The 17,406-nt window shown below is 42.0% G+C and overlaps 1 protein-coding gene across 1 annotated transcript in view; it reads right to left on the bottom strand.

The window, feature by feature from the left end:
- Positions 1–17,406, bottom strand: part of LOC135462192 (fringe glycosyltransferase-like) — a 44,691-nt gene that overhangs the window by 19,875 nt on the left and 7,410 nt on the right. The window contains exons 2-4 of the mRNA XM_064739589.1: positions 17,119–17,167; positions 2,142–2,184; positions 1,176–1,235 (exon numbers count right to left, since the gene is read on the bottom strand). Of these exons, the coding sequence (XP_064595659.1) occupies positions 1,176–1,235; positions 2,142–2,184; positions 17,119–17,167 (152 nt within the window). The remainder of the gene's footprint in view (positions 1–1,175; positions 1,236–2,141; positions 2,185–17,118; positions 17,168–17,406) is intronic.

Below are 17,406 nucleotides of genomic sequence, written 5' to 3'. Positions count from 1 at the left end.
AGCTCTGTTGTGTTACATGTATAACAGTACATCTGGATGAAAATACCATAAGCCCTGCTGTGTTACATGTATAACAGTACATCTGGGTGAGAATACCTTAAGCCCTGTTGTGTTACATGTATAACAGTACATCTGGGTGAGGATACCATAAGCCCTGCTGTGTTACATGTATAACAGTACATCTGGGTGAGAATACCATAAGCCCTGTTGTGTTACATGTATAACAGTACATCTGGGTGAGGATATCATAAGCCCTGTTGTGTTACATGTATAACTGTACATCTGGGTGAGGATATCATAAGCCCTGTTGTGTTACATGTATAACAGTACATCTGGGTGAGAATACCATAAGCCCTGTTGTGTTACATGTATAACAGTCCATCTGGGTGAGGATAGAGACATGTACATGTACATCGATATAGTTCAAAAGTGTTTAGACCTTACAACAAGAAAAAGAATATATTTTTAACTTTTCTATTCACATTTTTTTTCTACCACGACTAATTACTGTTACCTGACAGATAACTTATTTCCTTTCTGGCGTATTTATTCACTGAGGTAAATTTTTTAGTAACACATTCATAGCCAAAAGTTCTTTTTGTTGTCAATATTCCTGTGACACATGACATGATGGATGGATTAGGTGAGCCTCTTGGGCACACTAGCTACCATCTGACCCCATGACCTCCACTAATCCTTTGCTGGGAAGTCCTCACAATTGAGGAGTTAATGAGCACCTAATGGTTTCCTGGACACTGGGCGGGACAAGGGTCAATTGTACAGCCTCCATGTAGCTCCCCCCCCCTCCAACCCCCTGCCTGGAGGCACTCACTTGTCTCACATGATTGCTCTCTGATACAAGGGCTTTGCACCCCTTCACAGGAGTGACACAAGAGGCCACCTGGGCCTAATTCTATTACAACCACTGGTCAGTTAGCAGTGGAATTCCTGACGACTGTGGCCGAAGTATCAGACAGGAGTGACCTACTCCTCCCTCACTTTCAAATAACAGACTTTCTAGAGGTACTTTTAAATTTCCACAAATTCTTCTCCTGAGTTACAACAGAACCGTTAACTTTCCCACGATCAACATAGCAACCCCACCACAGATAGTCAACCAACCTTCAACCAGACCTGACACTAACTGTCACTTTAAATAAATAACAACTTATTACCTTTTTTTTGACTGCAGAAAATAATCGTACTCCTGCGCCATCTTACAGCAAAGAGCTTGTCTGAAAAGACAGAGTTAACATTTATAGCACTTCTTTACCTGTTGTCAGACAGACAACAAAGGGCACTTGTAGGCATCTTGTTAGCGATCCACAAACCATCAACTGAGTTTACACAACACAGAAACACAACACCCAAGACTTTCGTTATTTACATATAGAACATTAGGCTGTCTTAAGTGTACATAATGCAACATTGTGAAACGTGGCATTACCAGTGCTAAAGTTTACCTGTTGTGTTATCACACAGCAGTAACTATCAGTGCTAAAGTTTACCTGTTGTGATATCAGACCGTGGTAACTATCAAATCTAAAGCCTACCTGTTGTGTTATCAGACAGTGGTAACTATCAGTGCTAAAGTTTACCTGTTGTGTTATCAGACAGTGGTAACCATCAGCGCTAAGGCTTAAATGTTGTGTTATCAGACAGTGATAACTATTAGTGTTAAAGCTTTTCTGTTGTGCTATCAAGACAGTGGTAACCATCAGTGCTAAAGTTTACCGTTAGTGTTATCACACAATGGTAACAATCAGAGCTAAAGTTTACCTGTTGTATTATCAAGACAGTGGTAACTATCAGTGCTAAAACTTACATGTTGTGTCATCAGACAGTGGTAATTATCAGTGTTAAAGCTTACCTGTTGTGTTATCAGACAATGGTAACTATCAGTGCTAAAACTTAGCTGTTGTGTTATCAGACAGTGGTAACTATCAGTGCTAAAACTTAGCTGTTGTGTCATCAGACAGTGGTAACTATCAAATCTAAAGCCTACCTGTTGTGTTATCAGACAGTGGTAACTATCAGTGCCAAAGCTTACCTGTTGTGTTATCAGACAGCATTAACTATCAGTGCTAAAGCTTACCTGTTGTGCTTTCAAGACAGTGGTAACTATCAGTGCCAAAGCTTACCTGTTGTGTTGGCCAGAGCAGTTAGTGTTGATCATGTGGCCGTCTGAAACAATACAAACATATGACAGAACAGAAATGCTCACCAAAACATTATGTTGTAAAAACAATCAGACAATTATTTTTAAATACGGTTATAACAAAATTGACTGGCATTAGGAAGGAAGATAATGTAACATTATCTGTTAGCTTACTATAAAGAATACATCTCATTTCTTGTGAACAAGGCAAAATTCTCCTACCTGGTAACCCAGTGTAACAAATACATGTACTGTGTGTCTAATGGTAAACTAAGGAACTGTGCAGTAATTAATGAGTTTGAATTTTAACTGAGGCACTGTATCGCTCAGTTGGTTAACGTGCTAGCACAGCGTTATGACCCAGGAGCCTCTAACCAGTGGGGTCGCTGTGAGTTCAAGTCCAGCTCATGCTGGCTTCCTCTCCGGCAGTATGTGGGAAGGTCTGCCAGCAACCTGCAGATGGTCGTGGGTTTCTCCCGGGCTCTGCCCGTTTTCCTCCCACCACAAAGCTGGTCGCTGTCATATATGTAAAATATTCTTGGGTACGGCATAAAATACCAATCAAAAAAATAAATAAATATTAGACTGTATCCATTAGGGGATACATGACAAGGAGCTCTAAAATGATGTATATGGTTTTAAGGGAGTTTCAGTTATGGCCAAAACATCAAAACATTTCTTTTCTTCTTATTTTGAGGCATATTTTATATCTCTTAGGAATTCCTCACATCTTCCATCTCTTTGGCAGCAGTAATTATCCTTAGGGGCAAAAAAGCCCATGTGACATAAAAATTAATGTGAAGTACATGTTAGTTTTATAAATCATTTCTATCTATGATGTCACAGATGGTGCATGTACACCTACTAGCACCGTTAGCACTGGCTGTAATACACTAACATTGTAGATATGAAGCTTGTCTGTGCTCTCCATTTATAATGAGAATAATTTGTCGCCAAAGCGCTTCACATGTAAAATAGTCACTTTTTACTCAACATTCCTTCTTATTTTGCCTCAGAGCTTCTGGGCTATATTCGTCTTGGCTATGTTAGTATAATGTCTGTTACCCTCATTTGCATAAACTTGCATAAAATCAGATGAAGGTTAACTGCTTGGTCCACTTATAAATATCATCATAAACATCTATTCTGAAGATAATGATCTGAGTTTATGAACTATCAACTGTAAAACGTGTGGTGTTTTAGATCATGGTTATTGACATGTGTGGAAATTCACCCAGGTGTACTACTACTCTGCATCAATCAGCAGGTAAAAGATAAACATGTCTGTAATAAACCAATCAGATGATCTAGTACAACAAGGTTAAGATTTATAGTCATCCTCACACAGCCTTTAACATACTCAGGTACAGGCAACTTGAATGAGCACATACTGTGTACGACACATCCTGGTTTTGAACACGCAATCTGATACACTGTGCATATGAAAAAGTGCACACTTACATGTACGTAAATCAATCACAACTTCAAGGGGACAAAACAATTTGACATTACTGTACTTTAATTGTCTTCTCATCATATGGATCATTAGGTCACAAGTAATGAAGCCTCATTGTCAGGGGGTAAGCAAAGCAAATTTAACCAGGGTAAACATGAACAAAAGTCCTTCATTTGCACAGGTATGTGTGCAGGTAAATGAAGCAAACAGTGACCCGTGAGGGCGCATCTGTAATGATGATCTCCTTGACATCAAAGGCGACAATCAACTCAGCTCAACACAGGTGATCATATAACCTATGTCATCTTCAGCAATATGGAGAACACTGAATAAATTTAAATAAAATGAGATGATGGCCCAATGCCATTTCTCATCATTGAGAACTGGGAAAAGAATTAATTAAGTCAACGTAAGTAATATGATTAATTACTGTATCACGAACAGCATGCGGTAATTTACATTTGAAAGTCTCCATAAAAAATAAGCCATTAATTGAAAGCTTTGATCAAATATTGCCTTTACACCGACGTCTTCAGTGAACAAGTTATCTATTTAATTCTGGAAAATTGCATGTCCAAACCACAATTACATCTTTAAAAAGACATTGTCAATACAGAAGCAGAAAAACTTGTTTTGTAAAAAGCAAGAATAAATATGTGGCAACGCGTTAAAAACCTATTTTGCATGTAGATATGTAAACAAAGGAAAAAGTTTCTTGAATTCTTCACTAAAGCAGAATCCTCAATGTTAACACAGATGTCCACAAGGATAGATCATCCTGTGTATTTTAGTTACTGCTCACAGCCATGGTGTACATATATCCTTAACTGTACAAATATATGTAATGTCTTCTTTTATATCATACTAAGTGACATGGAAAATCCTACCTTACACTATGCATTTGTAAAGAGCTATGCACTCCAGGAATGTTCAAGTAGATAATTATCACACTTCTGATTACAAGTTATTAATAAAGTACATCTATCAGTACACATATTCATTCTAATATGCCTGCCCTGTGTTATAAAAACACGCGACAATAAGAACAGTGCATGTTAATTAGCCTGTGAGGCAGCTTTTAGCCAAAAAATAGGCCATTATCATCTAGATGATGTGGTGTTATCTTAGGCACAGACAAGTTACAACTGAGGAAAGCTGTTCGCTTCATCCAATGGTCATGGGTTTCTCCCCAGTTCCCAGTTCAGTAACCTGCAGGATGGTTACTGAACTGGGAACTCGGGAGAAACCCATGACCATCCGCAGGTTACTGAACTGGGAACTCGGTAGAAACCCATGACCATCTGCCGGTTACTGAACTGGGAACTCGGGAGAAACCCAGGACTATCCAGATGTTATTGAACTGGGAACTCGGGAGAAACCCATGACCATCCAGATGTTCACTCAACATACTGTGCAAGTGGATCGAATCAAGTGAGAAGACTGAACTTAGATGTACAAAAAACTGATTGAAATGAAAAAGAGATTCTATATTTTTGTGATGGTGGTTTAATCACATGTTTACAGGTATACTGTAGACTAATTCTAACAAAAAATGTAAAACACCATTGTTGTATTGAACAAGATGTGTGTGTAGCCAGGGCAGATGTGATCAGCTGATGACGATGGACGGACTTGGGATCAGGTCATGTGATCAGCTGATGACAACGAATGGACTTGGGATCAGGTCATGTGATCAGCTGATGATGACCGACGGACTTAGGATCAGGTCATGTCATCAACTGATGATGACAAATGAACTTGGGATCAGGTCATGTGATCAGCTAATGACGACAGACGGACTTGGGATCAGGTCATGTCATCAGCTGATGATGACAAACGGACTTGGGATCAGGTCATGTCATCAGCTGATGATGACAGACGGACTTGGCAGTCTTACTGTTGTTTTTTGCATGTATCTACACTCTATCTAAATGACATTAATGATTAAAAAAATGTTCTTAACTGACAATCCTTGTTCACTTAACTTAAAAAAATGGAATTCTTACTTTAACCTAAGACATTTTAAGCATAAAACTCTACCTTCATACATGTAGTCCAAACTGTAAGTCAAGTTGATTTCCTGATGTACATGAAGAAACTTTGCACATGGTTGATATGGAAACCTGCCAGTTTTACATCATATCTATATTTATCCACACGGAATCCTCAGCTATAAATAGGCATTTTGGTAGGGAACTTGGCAGTTTAGTCTGGAAGGAATAACACAAGCTCCTATTCTCTGAGTCACCCACTGCATAGACAGAAGCATGGCCGTATCATTGTGCAGTATGTTACATGTGTACCTGGTTTGGGGGGGGAGGGGCTGCAGCCCTGTAACACTCTATATGATGACATGGGGGGGGGGGGGGGTGTGTACCGTTTACATGTGTACCGGTGATGTACAGAGTAAATTCATTTTTGTGAGGGAGGGGGCTGCAGTCCTGTGACACTTTATATGATGAAACTGGAGGGGGGGGGGGGGGGGGGGGGGGGGTAGTACCATTTACATGTGTACCTGGTGGTATACACAAGGGATTCATTTTTGGGGGGTGGGTGGGGGTTACTGCAGCCCTGTGACACTTTATATGATGATACTGGGGGTGGTGGTAGTACCGTTTACATGTGTACCTTGTGGTGTACAGAGTGGATTCAGTTTTGTGTGTGTGGGGGGGGGGGGGAACGCAGCCCTGTGACACTTTATATGATGATACTCGACCGTGGTTCATTTTGGGGGGGGGGGGGGGAAGGGACTGCAGCCATGTGGTGACACTTCATATGATGATACTGGGGGGTGGGCGGTGGTAGTACTGTTTACATGTGTACCTTGTGGTGTACAGAGTGGATTCATTTTTGGGAGGGGACGGGGGGGGGGGGGGGTACTGCAGCCCTGTGACACTTTATATGATGATACTGGGGGGTGGGTGGTGGTTGTACCGTTTACATGTGTACCTTGTGGTGTACAGAGTGGATTCATTTTTGTAAAGGGGGGGGGGGGGTACTGCAGCCCTGTGACACTTTATATGATGATACTGGGGGTGGTGGTAGTAACGTTTACATGTGTACCTATCGCAGAGGATGATGTCCATCCCAGTACCTGTAATGCATGACTGTGTTTATGAGTGGGCAGCTATGTGGATATATGCATGTGCCCTGTGTGTAATTTGTTCACAGTAGGCACATGTACTTTAGGTTAATTTAAATGGCTGACCACAATGGTCAATGCACGGCCATGACACTACTATCTGAATTTTCAATTCGTCAACATTTTTCAGGCTAATGACATGCTCTTTCAGCACATACCTAGATGTACCTGGCTACCAGTTATTGCATTTGCCTAAAGGTTCATACACAGGTGCATACATTTACCTATGCCGTGTAATGAAGTACATAAAAAAGCATCTATCAGTGCAGTTTATACATGCAAGGTAGCACAATGATCCATATTTAAAAGAAAATAAAAATGTACTTCAAATTATAAGTACAGCTTAATACATGCCCCTAGCACTCCCTGCCTGGCCTGCTGAGAATACCTGAGACACTGTGATAGAGCCCTGCAGCCTGAAAACACTCACCTCTCCAGACAGAGAAAGGGCAGAGGCTAAGTCACAAAAACATTCCACATTTTTTCCCCTCTGAACTGAGCTGTCTATCAAATACCGACAGCCTGTTTTCTGTTTGCAGCAGAATTTAGGATGTGTTAACAAGTTTGATCTGGGTCAATCCAGTTACAAAAAGAAGTTGAGAACAAAGGAACTGCTAACTATAGGGACTGTTCCCCAACACAAGCAAGAACTATCACACTTGTTGATTAGGGCTTATTTGGAAAAAGACAATATTACAATTGTTAATTAGGGCTCACTACAAGATACAACCATGGAATATCACACCTCTTAATTAGGGTTCATACCAAGACACAACCATGGAATATCACACTTGTTAATTATGGCTCACTACAAGATACAACCATGGAATATCACACCTCTTAATTAGGGTTCATACCAAGACACAACCATGGAATATCACACTCAGTAGATAGGGCTCATATCAAGACACCGCCATGGAATATCACACTCGCTAGATAGGGCTCATATCAAGACACAACCAGGGAATATCACACTTGTTAATTGGGGCCCAAGTTTGGATACAACCAGGGAAGATCACACTTGTTAATTACCATAGAAGGTCTCATGAAGGGGTGTATGAATGTTGCTATAAAATTGCATTGTTTCAAGAGATTAGAATTTATGTATGAAGACCACATATTTTAATGATCTCCCTGGCTTAGACACAAGGTCCCTAAGGCAAGAAGTACACTTGACTTTACACTTTATCATCTGCCACTGCCGTAAGCAAAAGTCTACATTAGGCAGACTAAGCTCTTCACATGCTTCCTCCTCAGATTTCTTGTGAAAACAAAAGCGTTTCTAGAGAAAGTCCCTACATCAAGGGACAGAAGGGCTAGCCATGGCCAGAGACGGATGTTAGCTTGATTTGATGACCAGAGGGTACCGAGAGCACCCTATATGTCACCCATTAACAGGGTAATCCAGCCAGACCCAGGTGCTAAGTCTGGGAGTGCCTCCTCCCATAGGGCAAACACCCAGCAGGTAAATAGCACACTGGCCAACAGGTAAACAGCACACTTAGAGGCAGAATCCTTGGGTCAGGTAACAACAAAGTCTGCAGGGAGACGTGGTACATGCGAAGGGAACTATCATAAACACTGGTTAACATATTAACATATCAGTTATTTACATCTACGTGGTCAGATATGAGTAAGGTTTCACTATCCTAACACCATACTACAGACTGTACACCAGAACAAGTATATCTCTGTTTATCAACACTAGCACGTCACGACAATGACTGTACTTACGCTTCTGAAATTTACAATTTCCTATACCTTGTGAAATAAAAGTGAACATGAATTATCCGTGAGGACAGAACAAGCCGGTGATGATAGGGGTCTCTGGATTAATGCTGACAGAACAAGCCGGTGAGGGGAGAGGGCTCTGGATTAATGCTGATAGAACAAGCCGGTGAGGGGAGAGGGCTCTGGATTAATGCTGACAGAACAAGCCCATGGTGGGAGGGGTCTCTGGATTAATGCTGACAGAACAAGCCAGTGAGGGGAGAGGGCTCTGGATTAATGCTGACAGAACAAGCCCATGGTGGGAGGGGTCTCTGGATTAATGCTGACAGAACAAGCTCATGGTGGGAGGGGTCTCTGGATTAATGCTGACAGAACAAGCCGGTGAGGGGAGAGGGCTCTGGATTAATGCTGATAGAACAAGCCCATGGTGGGAGGGGTCTCTGGATTAATGCTGACAGAACAAGCCGGTGAGGGGAGAGGGCTCTGGATTAATGCTGATAGAACAAGCCCATGGTGGGAGGGGTCTCTGGATTAATGCTGACAGAACAAGCCGGTGAGGGGAGAGGGCTCTGGATTAATGCTGATAGAACAAGCCCATGGTGGGAGGGGTCTCTGGTTTAATGCTGACAGAACAAGCCGGTGAAGGGAGAGGGCTCTGGATTAATGCTGACAGAACAAGCCCATGGTGGGAGGGGTCTCTGGATTAATGCTGACAGAACAAGCTCATGGTGGGAGGGGTCTCTGGATTAATGCTGACAGAACAAGCCGGTGAGGGGAGAGGGCTCTGGATTAATGCTGATAGAACAAGCCCATGGTGGGAGGGGTCTCTGGATTAATGCTGATAAAACAAGCCGGTGAGGGGAGAGGGCTCTGGATTAATGCTGACAGAACAAGCCCATGGTGGGAGGGGTCTCTGGATTAATGCTGACAGAACAAGCCCATGGTGGGAGGGGTCTCTGGATTAATGCTGACAGAACAAGCCGGTGAGGGGAGAGGGCTCTGGATTAATGCTGACAGAACAAGCCCATGGTGGGAGGGGTCTCTGGATTAATGCTGATAGAACAAGCCCACGGTGGGAGGGGTCTCTGGATTAATGCTGACAGAACAAGCCAGTGAGGGGAGAGGGCTCTGGATTAATGCTGATAGAACAAGCCCATAGAGGAGGAGGCTCTGGATTAATGCTGACAGAACAAGTCGGTGAGGGGAGAGGGCTCTGGATTAATGCTGATAGAACAAGCCCATAGAGGAGGAGACTCTGGATTAATGCTGACAGAACAAGTCGGTGAGGGGAGAGGGCTCTGGATTAATGCTGATAGAACAAGCCCATTAGGGGAGGGTCTCTGGATTAATGCTGACAGAACAAGCCCATGATGGGAGGGGGCTCTGGATTAATGCTGACAGAACAAGCCGGTGAGGGGAGAGGGCTCTGGATTAATGCTGATAGAACAAGCCCATAGAGGAGGAGGCCCTGGATTAATGCTGATAGAACAAGCCCATGATGATAGGGGGCTCTGGATTAATGCTGATAGAACAAGCCCATGATGAGAGGGGGCTCTGGATTAATGCTGATAGAATAAGCCCGTGATGATAGGGGGCTCTGGATTAATGCTGATAGAACAAGCCCGTGATGATAGGGGGCTCTGGATTAATGCTGATAGAACAAGCCCATGATGAGAGGGGGCTCTGGATTCAAGCTGATAGAACAAGCCCGTGATGAGAGGGGGCTCTGGATTAAAGCTGACTGATCAAGCTCGTGGTGGGAAGGGCTTTTCGACCACTGGTGAAACAAGCCAAGTGAACACAACATACATGTAACATTTTTCAAGGTAATGCAAATATATGTACAGGTAAGCTAAATACTGTACTTTTATACACAGGGGGAGGGGGGGGGGGGTGTCCATGGTAAACCAGTGGCCTGGAAGTTAAAGCAGTGAATTCATGACACAAATTCATGACACATTCATGAGCAAAAGCAATATATTATTCCTACACTAAGTTGAACAAGTCAAAGTGATAATAAGACAATCATTTGTGTGTGCATAATTCATATAAGCCTCCAGGTGACCCAGCTTTGGCAGGGACTAAAGCATACTCTAACATTCAAACACACACACAGATCCAGGGATGGGCATTCATAGTCAGGCACTGTATTCATATCATTCACTGTAATAACCATAAGTATAAAGAGCAGGATTCTCTTAGAGGACTCTAAGTGCGTCAGACTTCCTGTGCAGGGACCCTAGTACACCTGCAATCAGGGTACCTTTATCTGATGGCTACACCCTAGTCTGACCCCCAGCTGTAACCAGCTCCTCACTCACCTGCCCATATACTACATACCAACCAAGACCGACATACACCTAAGTAAACCAACCAGTGCAGACGATCATCAAATACCCAAATAGACCAAAACGATCACAAAGCCATGAAGTTTATACCTGTACGTGTATGAAGCCATCTGACCATATAACCATTTATTTCAAACCAGCACAATTACTTTGCACATCTAGACGCATAAACGTAAAACAGCTGATTGCTATTAACAGGGGATCAACTGCTGTCATTTTACAATCTGAGGTCTCTGATATTCAGAAAGTTAAAACCATAAAACCAGGTCCATGTACAAATGCTACAAAACAGACTCCCACAACCTCCAACTTCAACACACAAAACAGCCTATTATTAGTCAGCACAGGCAGAAATAGCTGTACATGTAATGATAGCCTATAATTAAACCGAAATTGGTTTAAATCTTGATGACCAGAAGTATCACTTCCAATACTTGTACATGTACAATCATCACCTTCAAAAAACAGTCTATGTCTGCTCCCTTGATATCTCTTCCCAATGCAAATGAAATTAGGTATGTCAAGGAGAATTGTAACGGAAGATAATGGATAAGCTTTTTGTGGGTGAAGTCGGATGCGACGTCCACAGCAGAATGACACCTACATGTAACAGAGCTGCTGTGAGCAGTTTCATATGTCCAGTCCATGTAACAGAGCTGCTGTGAGCAGTTTCATATGTCCAGTACATGTAACAGAGCTGCTGTGAGCAGTTTCATAAGTTCAGTCCATGTAACAGAGCTGCTGTGAGCAGTTTCATATGTCCAGTCCATGTAACAGAGCTGCTGTGAGCGGTTTCATATGTCCAGTCCATGTAACAGAGCTGCTGTGAGCGGTTTCATATGTCCAGTCCATGTAACAGAGCTGCTGTGAGCAGTTTCATATGTCCAGTCCATGTAACAGAGCTGCTGTGAGCGGTTTCATATGTCCAGTCCATGTAACAGAGCTGCTGTGAGCAGTTTCATAAGTCCAGGCCATGTAACAGGTCAGTGAGACCCCTTATGACCCTGCTCCTCCTGCACTGGTCAAGCAGGTTTCATACTGTAACATGGGTCCCCACTAAAGTCAGGGTGTGCTAAATTCTACTGGTCAGTGACTGGTAGTCAGAAATTGGACCCAAAATCTTATTAACTATTATTTGTAACAAGTATGGATGAGAGTAACAGCACAACTCTGATTTATCCTGATGACACGTGACCCTTGATTGATGACAAATGTGACCCCTGCTTTATCTTGATGACAAATGTGCCCCCTGCTTTATCTTGATGACAAATGTGCCCCCTGCTTTATCTTGATGACAAATGTGACCCCTGCTTTATCTTGATGACAAATGTGACCCCTGCTTTATCTTGATGACAAATGTGACCCCTGCTTTATCTTGATGACAAATGTGACCCCTGCTTTATCTTGGTGACAAATGTGACCCCTGCTTTATCTTGATGACAAATGTGCCCCCTGCTTTATCTTGATGACAAATGTGACCCCTGCTTTATCTTGATGACAAATGTGACCCCTGCTTGATCTTGATGACAAATGTGACCCCTGCTTTATCCTGATGACAAATGTGACCCCTGCTTGATCTTGACGACAAATGTGACCCCTGATTTATCTTGATGACAAATGTGACCCCTGCTTTATCCTGATGACAAATGCGAAACATGATTTATCCTCCTGACAAATGTGACCCCTTATTTATGCCGATGATACATGTATCCCCAGATTTATGCTGATGACTTATGTGACCCTTGATTTATCTGACCCCACGTTATGTTAGCCTCATGTGTTCACAGATCTGGACAAGCTCAGCTGAGTGCAGGTTGCCCTGCACCTGAACATAGTATAAACATACTATACTGAACACTGTAGGACCCCTATCCCATCTCATTGAAAGCATTTAACATGTCAGTCTTCAGCCATGTGGTGAGAGGGCTACACATCTACACATTGTTTACAAGTAGTTTGACCCTAACTGCTGTACAAAAGCTTGGTGAACATTGGTGTGAGGGACAGGACGTCCTGTGCAGCCCGCTCCAAAGGGAGGTAGAGCTCCTTCACCAGAACACATGCACTCTCAGTGGCCCCTTCATGTACATAAATGCAAGCTCAGTCACAATAAACTTGTTCTATATAGAACATGAAATTCATCTTCTGTATTGTTAACCAATATAGATACACAATGGTCATCTACATTGACAACAGAACCTAATCTGCAAAACAAAACAGAAAGTACAGGAGAATACTACATAGGAAGATGGGAGAAATATGTAGGTCTGATAAGGGTGAGCAACACATGTACAGTGTATGTAGGCCTCATGATAACAGGTGAGAAATCAAACCCAAGTAACTCTCCATGTAGAATGTGATTTCTCAATAAGTTCAAGCAAAAACATTTGTGAGTTACAGACTGGTATATGAACACTTCATGTAACAGCTATATTTTATATATGTCAGGATACTATATATATATGTCAAGTACTTTACAAAATTGAACGAGGAGCATTACTACAGCAGATATGTACATGTACAGTAGGTAGCTTTCAATATGAAGAGAATTTGGTCTTTGTAGAAATACCAAATTCAAAATTAGTTTACAGGTATTGGACGTTGGACTAAACTTCAAAGACAGAAGTGGTTTAAGAGAATGTGCCTTATAACATCATAAATCTTCCAGTGGTCACATCTGAGAGAGTCTTATCTAAGAGATATAATGTTTGTCACTGCACCCTCAGGGGCACTCAGGGGCGTGCATGTAGCCCTGCTGGGGAATGTAGGGTATTTATAAAGGCCAGAAGATGGGCACGCTTCGGCCTGATGCCACTGGGAATCTGGGATAACCTGATATCCTGGTAGGGCGTGTGGATATGTGATAAACCAGCTGGGTATACAGCCTCAGTATGAGCACATCCTGGTCTGGGGCCCTGTCAATAAGCTACAGTCTATAAGACCACAGACAACTTAAAATCGGTACACCGGATATCTATATGCAGAAACAGTGCAGAAATCAGTCCCAATATTAACTTCATCCTGGCACGTGCCCATCAGAAACTGATAACTGATCAGACAGTCTAATCTGAAGCGGACTCCACACAGTTTTCCCTGTACTTGTATCTACAGGAATAATCAAGTCAGATATGTGCATGCGTCCTAAATATTACAAATCTCTATTTAGTACCCAGCTAAATGCATATTCATGAAATGTTTGACAGAGCACAGCCAGAACATGAGTGTAGCCAGTACATGAGTATAGTCAGTGAGTGTAGAAATGATGGCAACAACAGAGGCCATTATCAGAATGCGTACTCTATAATTATCACATTCACTCAGCCATAGCCAACATGCATTAGATACTTCGTGGAGAATATACAAAAACTGGCTCAAGACTGAAAAGATGTAATGTTTGTTTCCTTGTTTGCTAGACTGCCTAGGGCAGATAAAAGCTCGCTGTGAAAAACTGACGTTGGCTGAAAAGTTTATTTCTGTACACATACTGACGTTATATAAACGTGTATAAAGTGTGTTCATTTACAGTTACGTGAGGCTGGAAATGTTCATGTACTGGAGTCAGTGTTAATGTCACCAATGTCAGTTCAGACATGTAGAGGCTTAGCTACATAACATAGGTATCTGTAGTCAGCATTAATGTCACCAATGTCAGTTCAGACAAGTAGAGGCTTAGCTACATAACATAGGTATCTGTAGTCAGCCTTAATGTCACCAATGTCAGTTCAGACAAGTAGAGGCTAAGCTACATAACATAGGTATCTGTAGTCCGCGTTAATGTTACCAATGTCAGTTCACACATGCAGAGGCTTGGCTACATAACATAGATATCTGTAGTCAGCATTAATGTCACCAATGTCAGTTCAGACAAGTAGAGGCTTAGCTACATAACATAGGTATCTGTAGTCAGCATTAATGTCACCAATGTCAGTTCAGACAAGTAGAGGCTTAGCTACATAACATAGGTATCTGTAGTCAGCATTAATGTCACCAATGTCAGTTCAGACAAGTAGAGGCTTAGCTACATAACATAGGTATCTGTAGTCAGCCTTAATGTCACCTATGTCAGTTCAGACAAGTAGAGGCTTAGCTACATAACATAGGTATCTGTAGTCCGCGTTAATGTTACCAATGTCAGTTCACACATGTAGAGACTTAGCTACATAACATAGGTATCTGTAGTCAGCCTTAATGTCACCAATGTCAGTTCAGACAAGTAGAGGCTTAGCTACATAACATAGGTATTTGTAGTCAGCATTAATGTCACCAATGTCAGTTCACACATGTAGAGGCTTGGCTACATAACATAGGTATCTGTAGTCCGCGTTAATGTTGCCAATGTCAGTTCACACATGTAGAGACTTAGCTACATAACATAGGTATCTGTAGTCGGCGTTAATGTCACCAATGTCAGTTCAGACATGTAGAGGCTTAGCTACATAACATAGGTATCTGGAGTCAGCATTAATGTCACCAATGTCAGTTCAGACAAGTAGAGGCTTAGCTACATAACATAGGTATCTGGAGTCAGCCTTAATGTCACCAATGTCAGTTCAGACAAGTAGAGACTTAGCTACATAACATAGGTATCTGGAGTCAGCCTTAATGTCACCAATGTCAGTTCAGACAAGTAGAGACTTAGCCACATAACATAGGTATCTGTAGTCAGCCTTAATGTCACCAATGTCAGTTCACACATGTAGAGGCTTAGCTACATAACATAGATATCTGTAGTCAGCATTAATGTCACCAATGTCAGTTCAGACAAGTAGAGGCTTAGCTACATAACATAGGTATCTGTAGTCAGCCTTAATGTCACCTATGTCAGTTCAGGCAAGTAGAGGCTTAGCTACATAACATAGGTATCTGTAGTCCGCGTTAATGTTACCAATGTCAGTTCACACATGTACAGACTTAGCTACATAACATAGGTATCTGTAGTCAGCATTAATGTCACCAATGTCAGTTCAGACATGTAGAGGCTTAGCTACATAACATAGGTATCTGTAGTCAGCCTTAATGTCACCAATGTCAGTTCACACATGTAGAGACTTAGCCACATAACATAGGTATCTGTAGTCAGCCTTAATGTCACCAATGTCAGTTCAGACAAGTAGAGGCTTAGCTACATAACATAGGTATCTGTAGTCAGCCTTAATGTCACCAATGTCAGTTCACACATGTACAGACTTAGCTACATAACATAGGTATCTGTAGTCAGCCTTAATGTCACCAATGTCAGTTCACACATGTACAGACTTAGCTACATAACATAGGTATCTGTAGTCAGCCTTAATGCCACCAATGTCAGTTCACACATGTAGAGGCTTAGCTACATAGCACAGGCACATAACACAGGTATCTAATGACCAAAACTTCAACACCAGAAGTTTAAATCAAGTTCATACACAGAGAGTTTTAGTAAAATGAAAATTGTCTTGGAAGCCTAAAATTTACATTTCAAAGGACAAAAACAGATCATGCAGGATTATTCTGTTTTGTGTAATTTAGGCAATAAAGTTCCACGTAAAGCATCATCATGCAACAGAACACAATTCTATCCCCCAAGCAGAAGAACATATTAACTACGTGAATATAAGTAGTCTTACAGAGAAATATCTTAGAGAGAACACCCTGGTGTCTACAGAGATTCTATCAGCTGGGCGCCCAGCATATAAAAATCATTACAGCTGTAATGTTCTGATAACCCTGCACACGCTCATTTCTAATCAAAACGCAATGGTGCCAGCTGGGGAGGTGGATACAAGAGCAGGCACTGTTAACAGATCACAGCCAAACAGGGAGGCACCTTTGGTGCAGCTTTGTGGGGGAGGGGGTTGGAGCAGGAGGGGGAGGGAGGACATGGGGAGAAGAGGGAAGGCTCAGTGTACAGGGCACAGGACTGTAACCCCCTGGTCTCTGTCATCAGACCCCTGAAATAGACAAGTCTAGGAGAGTGCTGTATGACTCCCTGCCCATCTGGATCTCATAGGCTGAACCCCCCTCCCCACCCCCAGCCAACGGCCAACCTGACCAGTAAAAACAACACCAGGCTTTTTCTGCTCTCCACTTCTCTGTTTGTGCTATGTACCAAAATTGGCTTAGCTTACACCCAGTCAGGTCACATATTTTACCAACTGCTCATATTTCTTGATAATAGACATGGACAGGAGACACAAAACAAGCAAAAGATCAAGAAGGGCCACTTTCAGTATAAGCTTGTAGGGACTGGTGGAGATATGTCTCAACTTAGTGTACTGATTATGATCAAATACTCTAAACTCACTTGTTCTTTTCTGTAACTCGGCATCATCTGTGTCAGTGAAGAAATAAGTCTGCAAAAGAAAACAAACAAAAAAACAAAAGATGAACATGGTAACAACACCAAATCCAAACTAATAAATGCAATCTAGAGAACTAATACAGAAACGTACATGTAACAAATAAAGGAAAGTACATGTAACTGATAACAAATGATGCATTACCAAATAAAGGAAAGTACATGTAACTGATAACGAGAAGTACATGTAACCGATAGCGAAAAGTACATGTAACAAATAAAGGAAAGTACATG

This window comes from Liolophura sinensis, chromosome 1 (assembly GCF_032854445.1).
Source record: "Liolophura sinensis isolate JHLJ2023 chromosome 1, CUHK_Ljap_v2, whole genome shotgun sequence".
NCBI classification, from domain to species: domain Eukaryota; kingdom Metazoa; phylum Mollusca; class Polyplacophora; order Chitonida; family Chitonidae; genus Liolophura; species Liolophura sinensis.
Note: the sequence above shows the minus strand (reverse complement) of the source record. Positions and strands in the feature narration are given on the sequence as shown.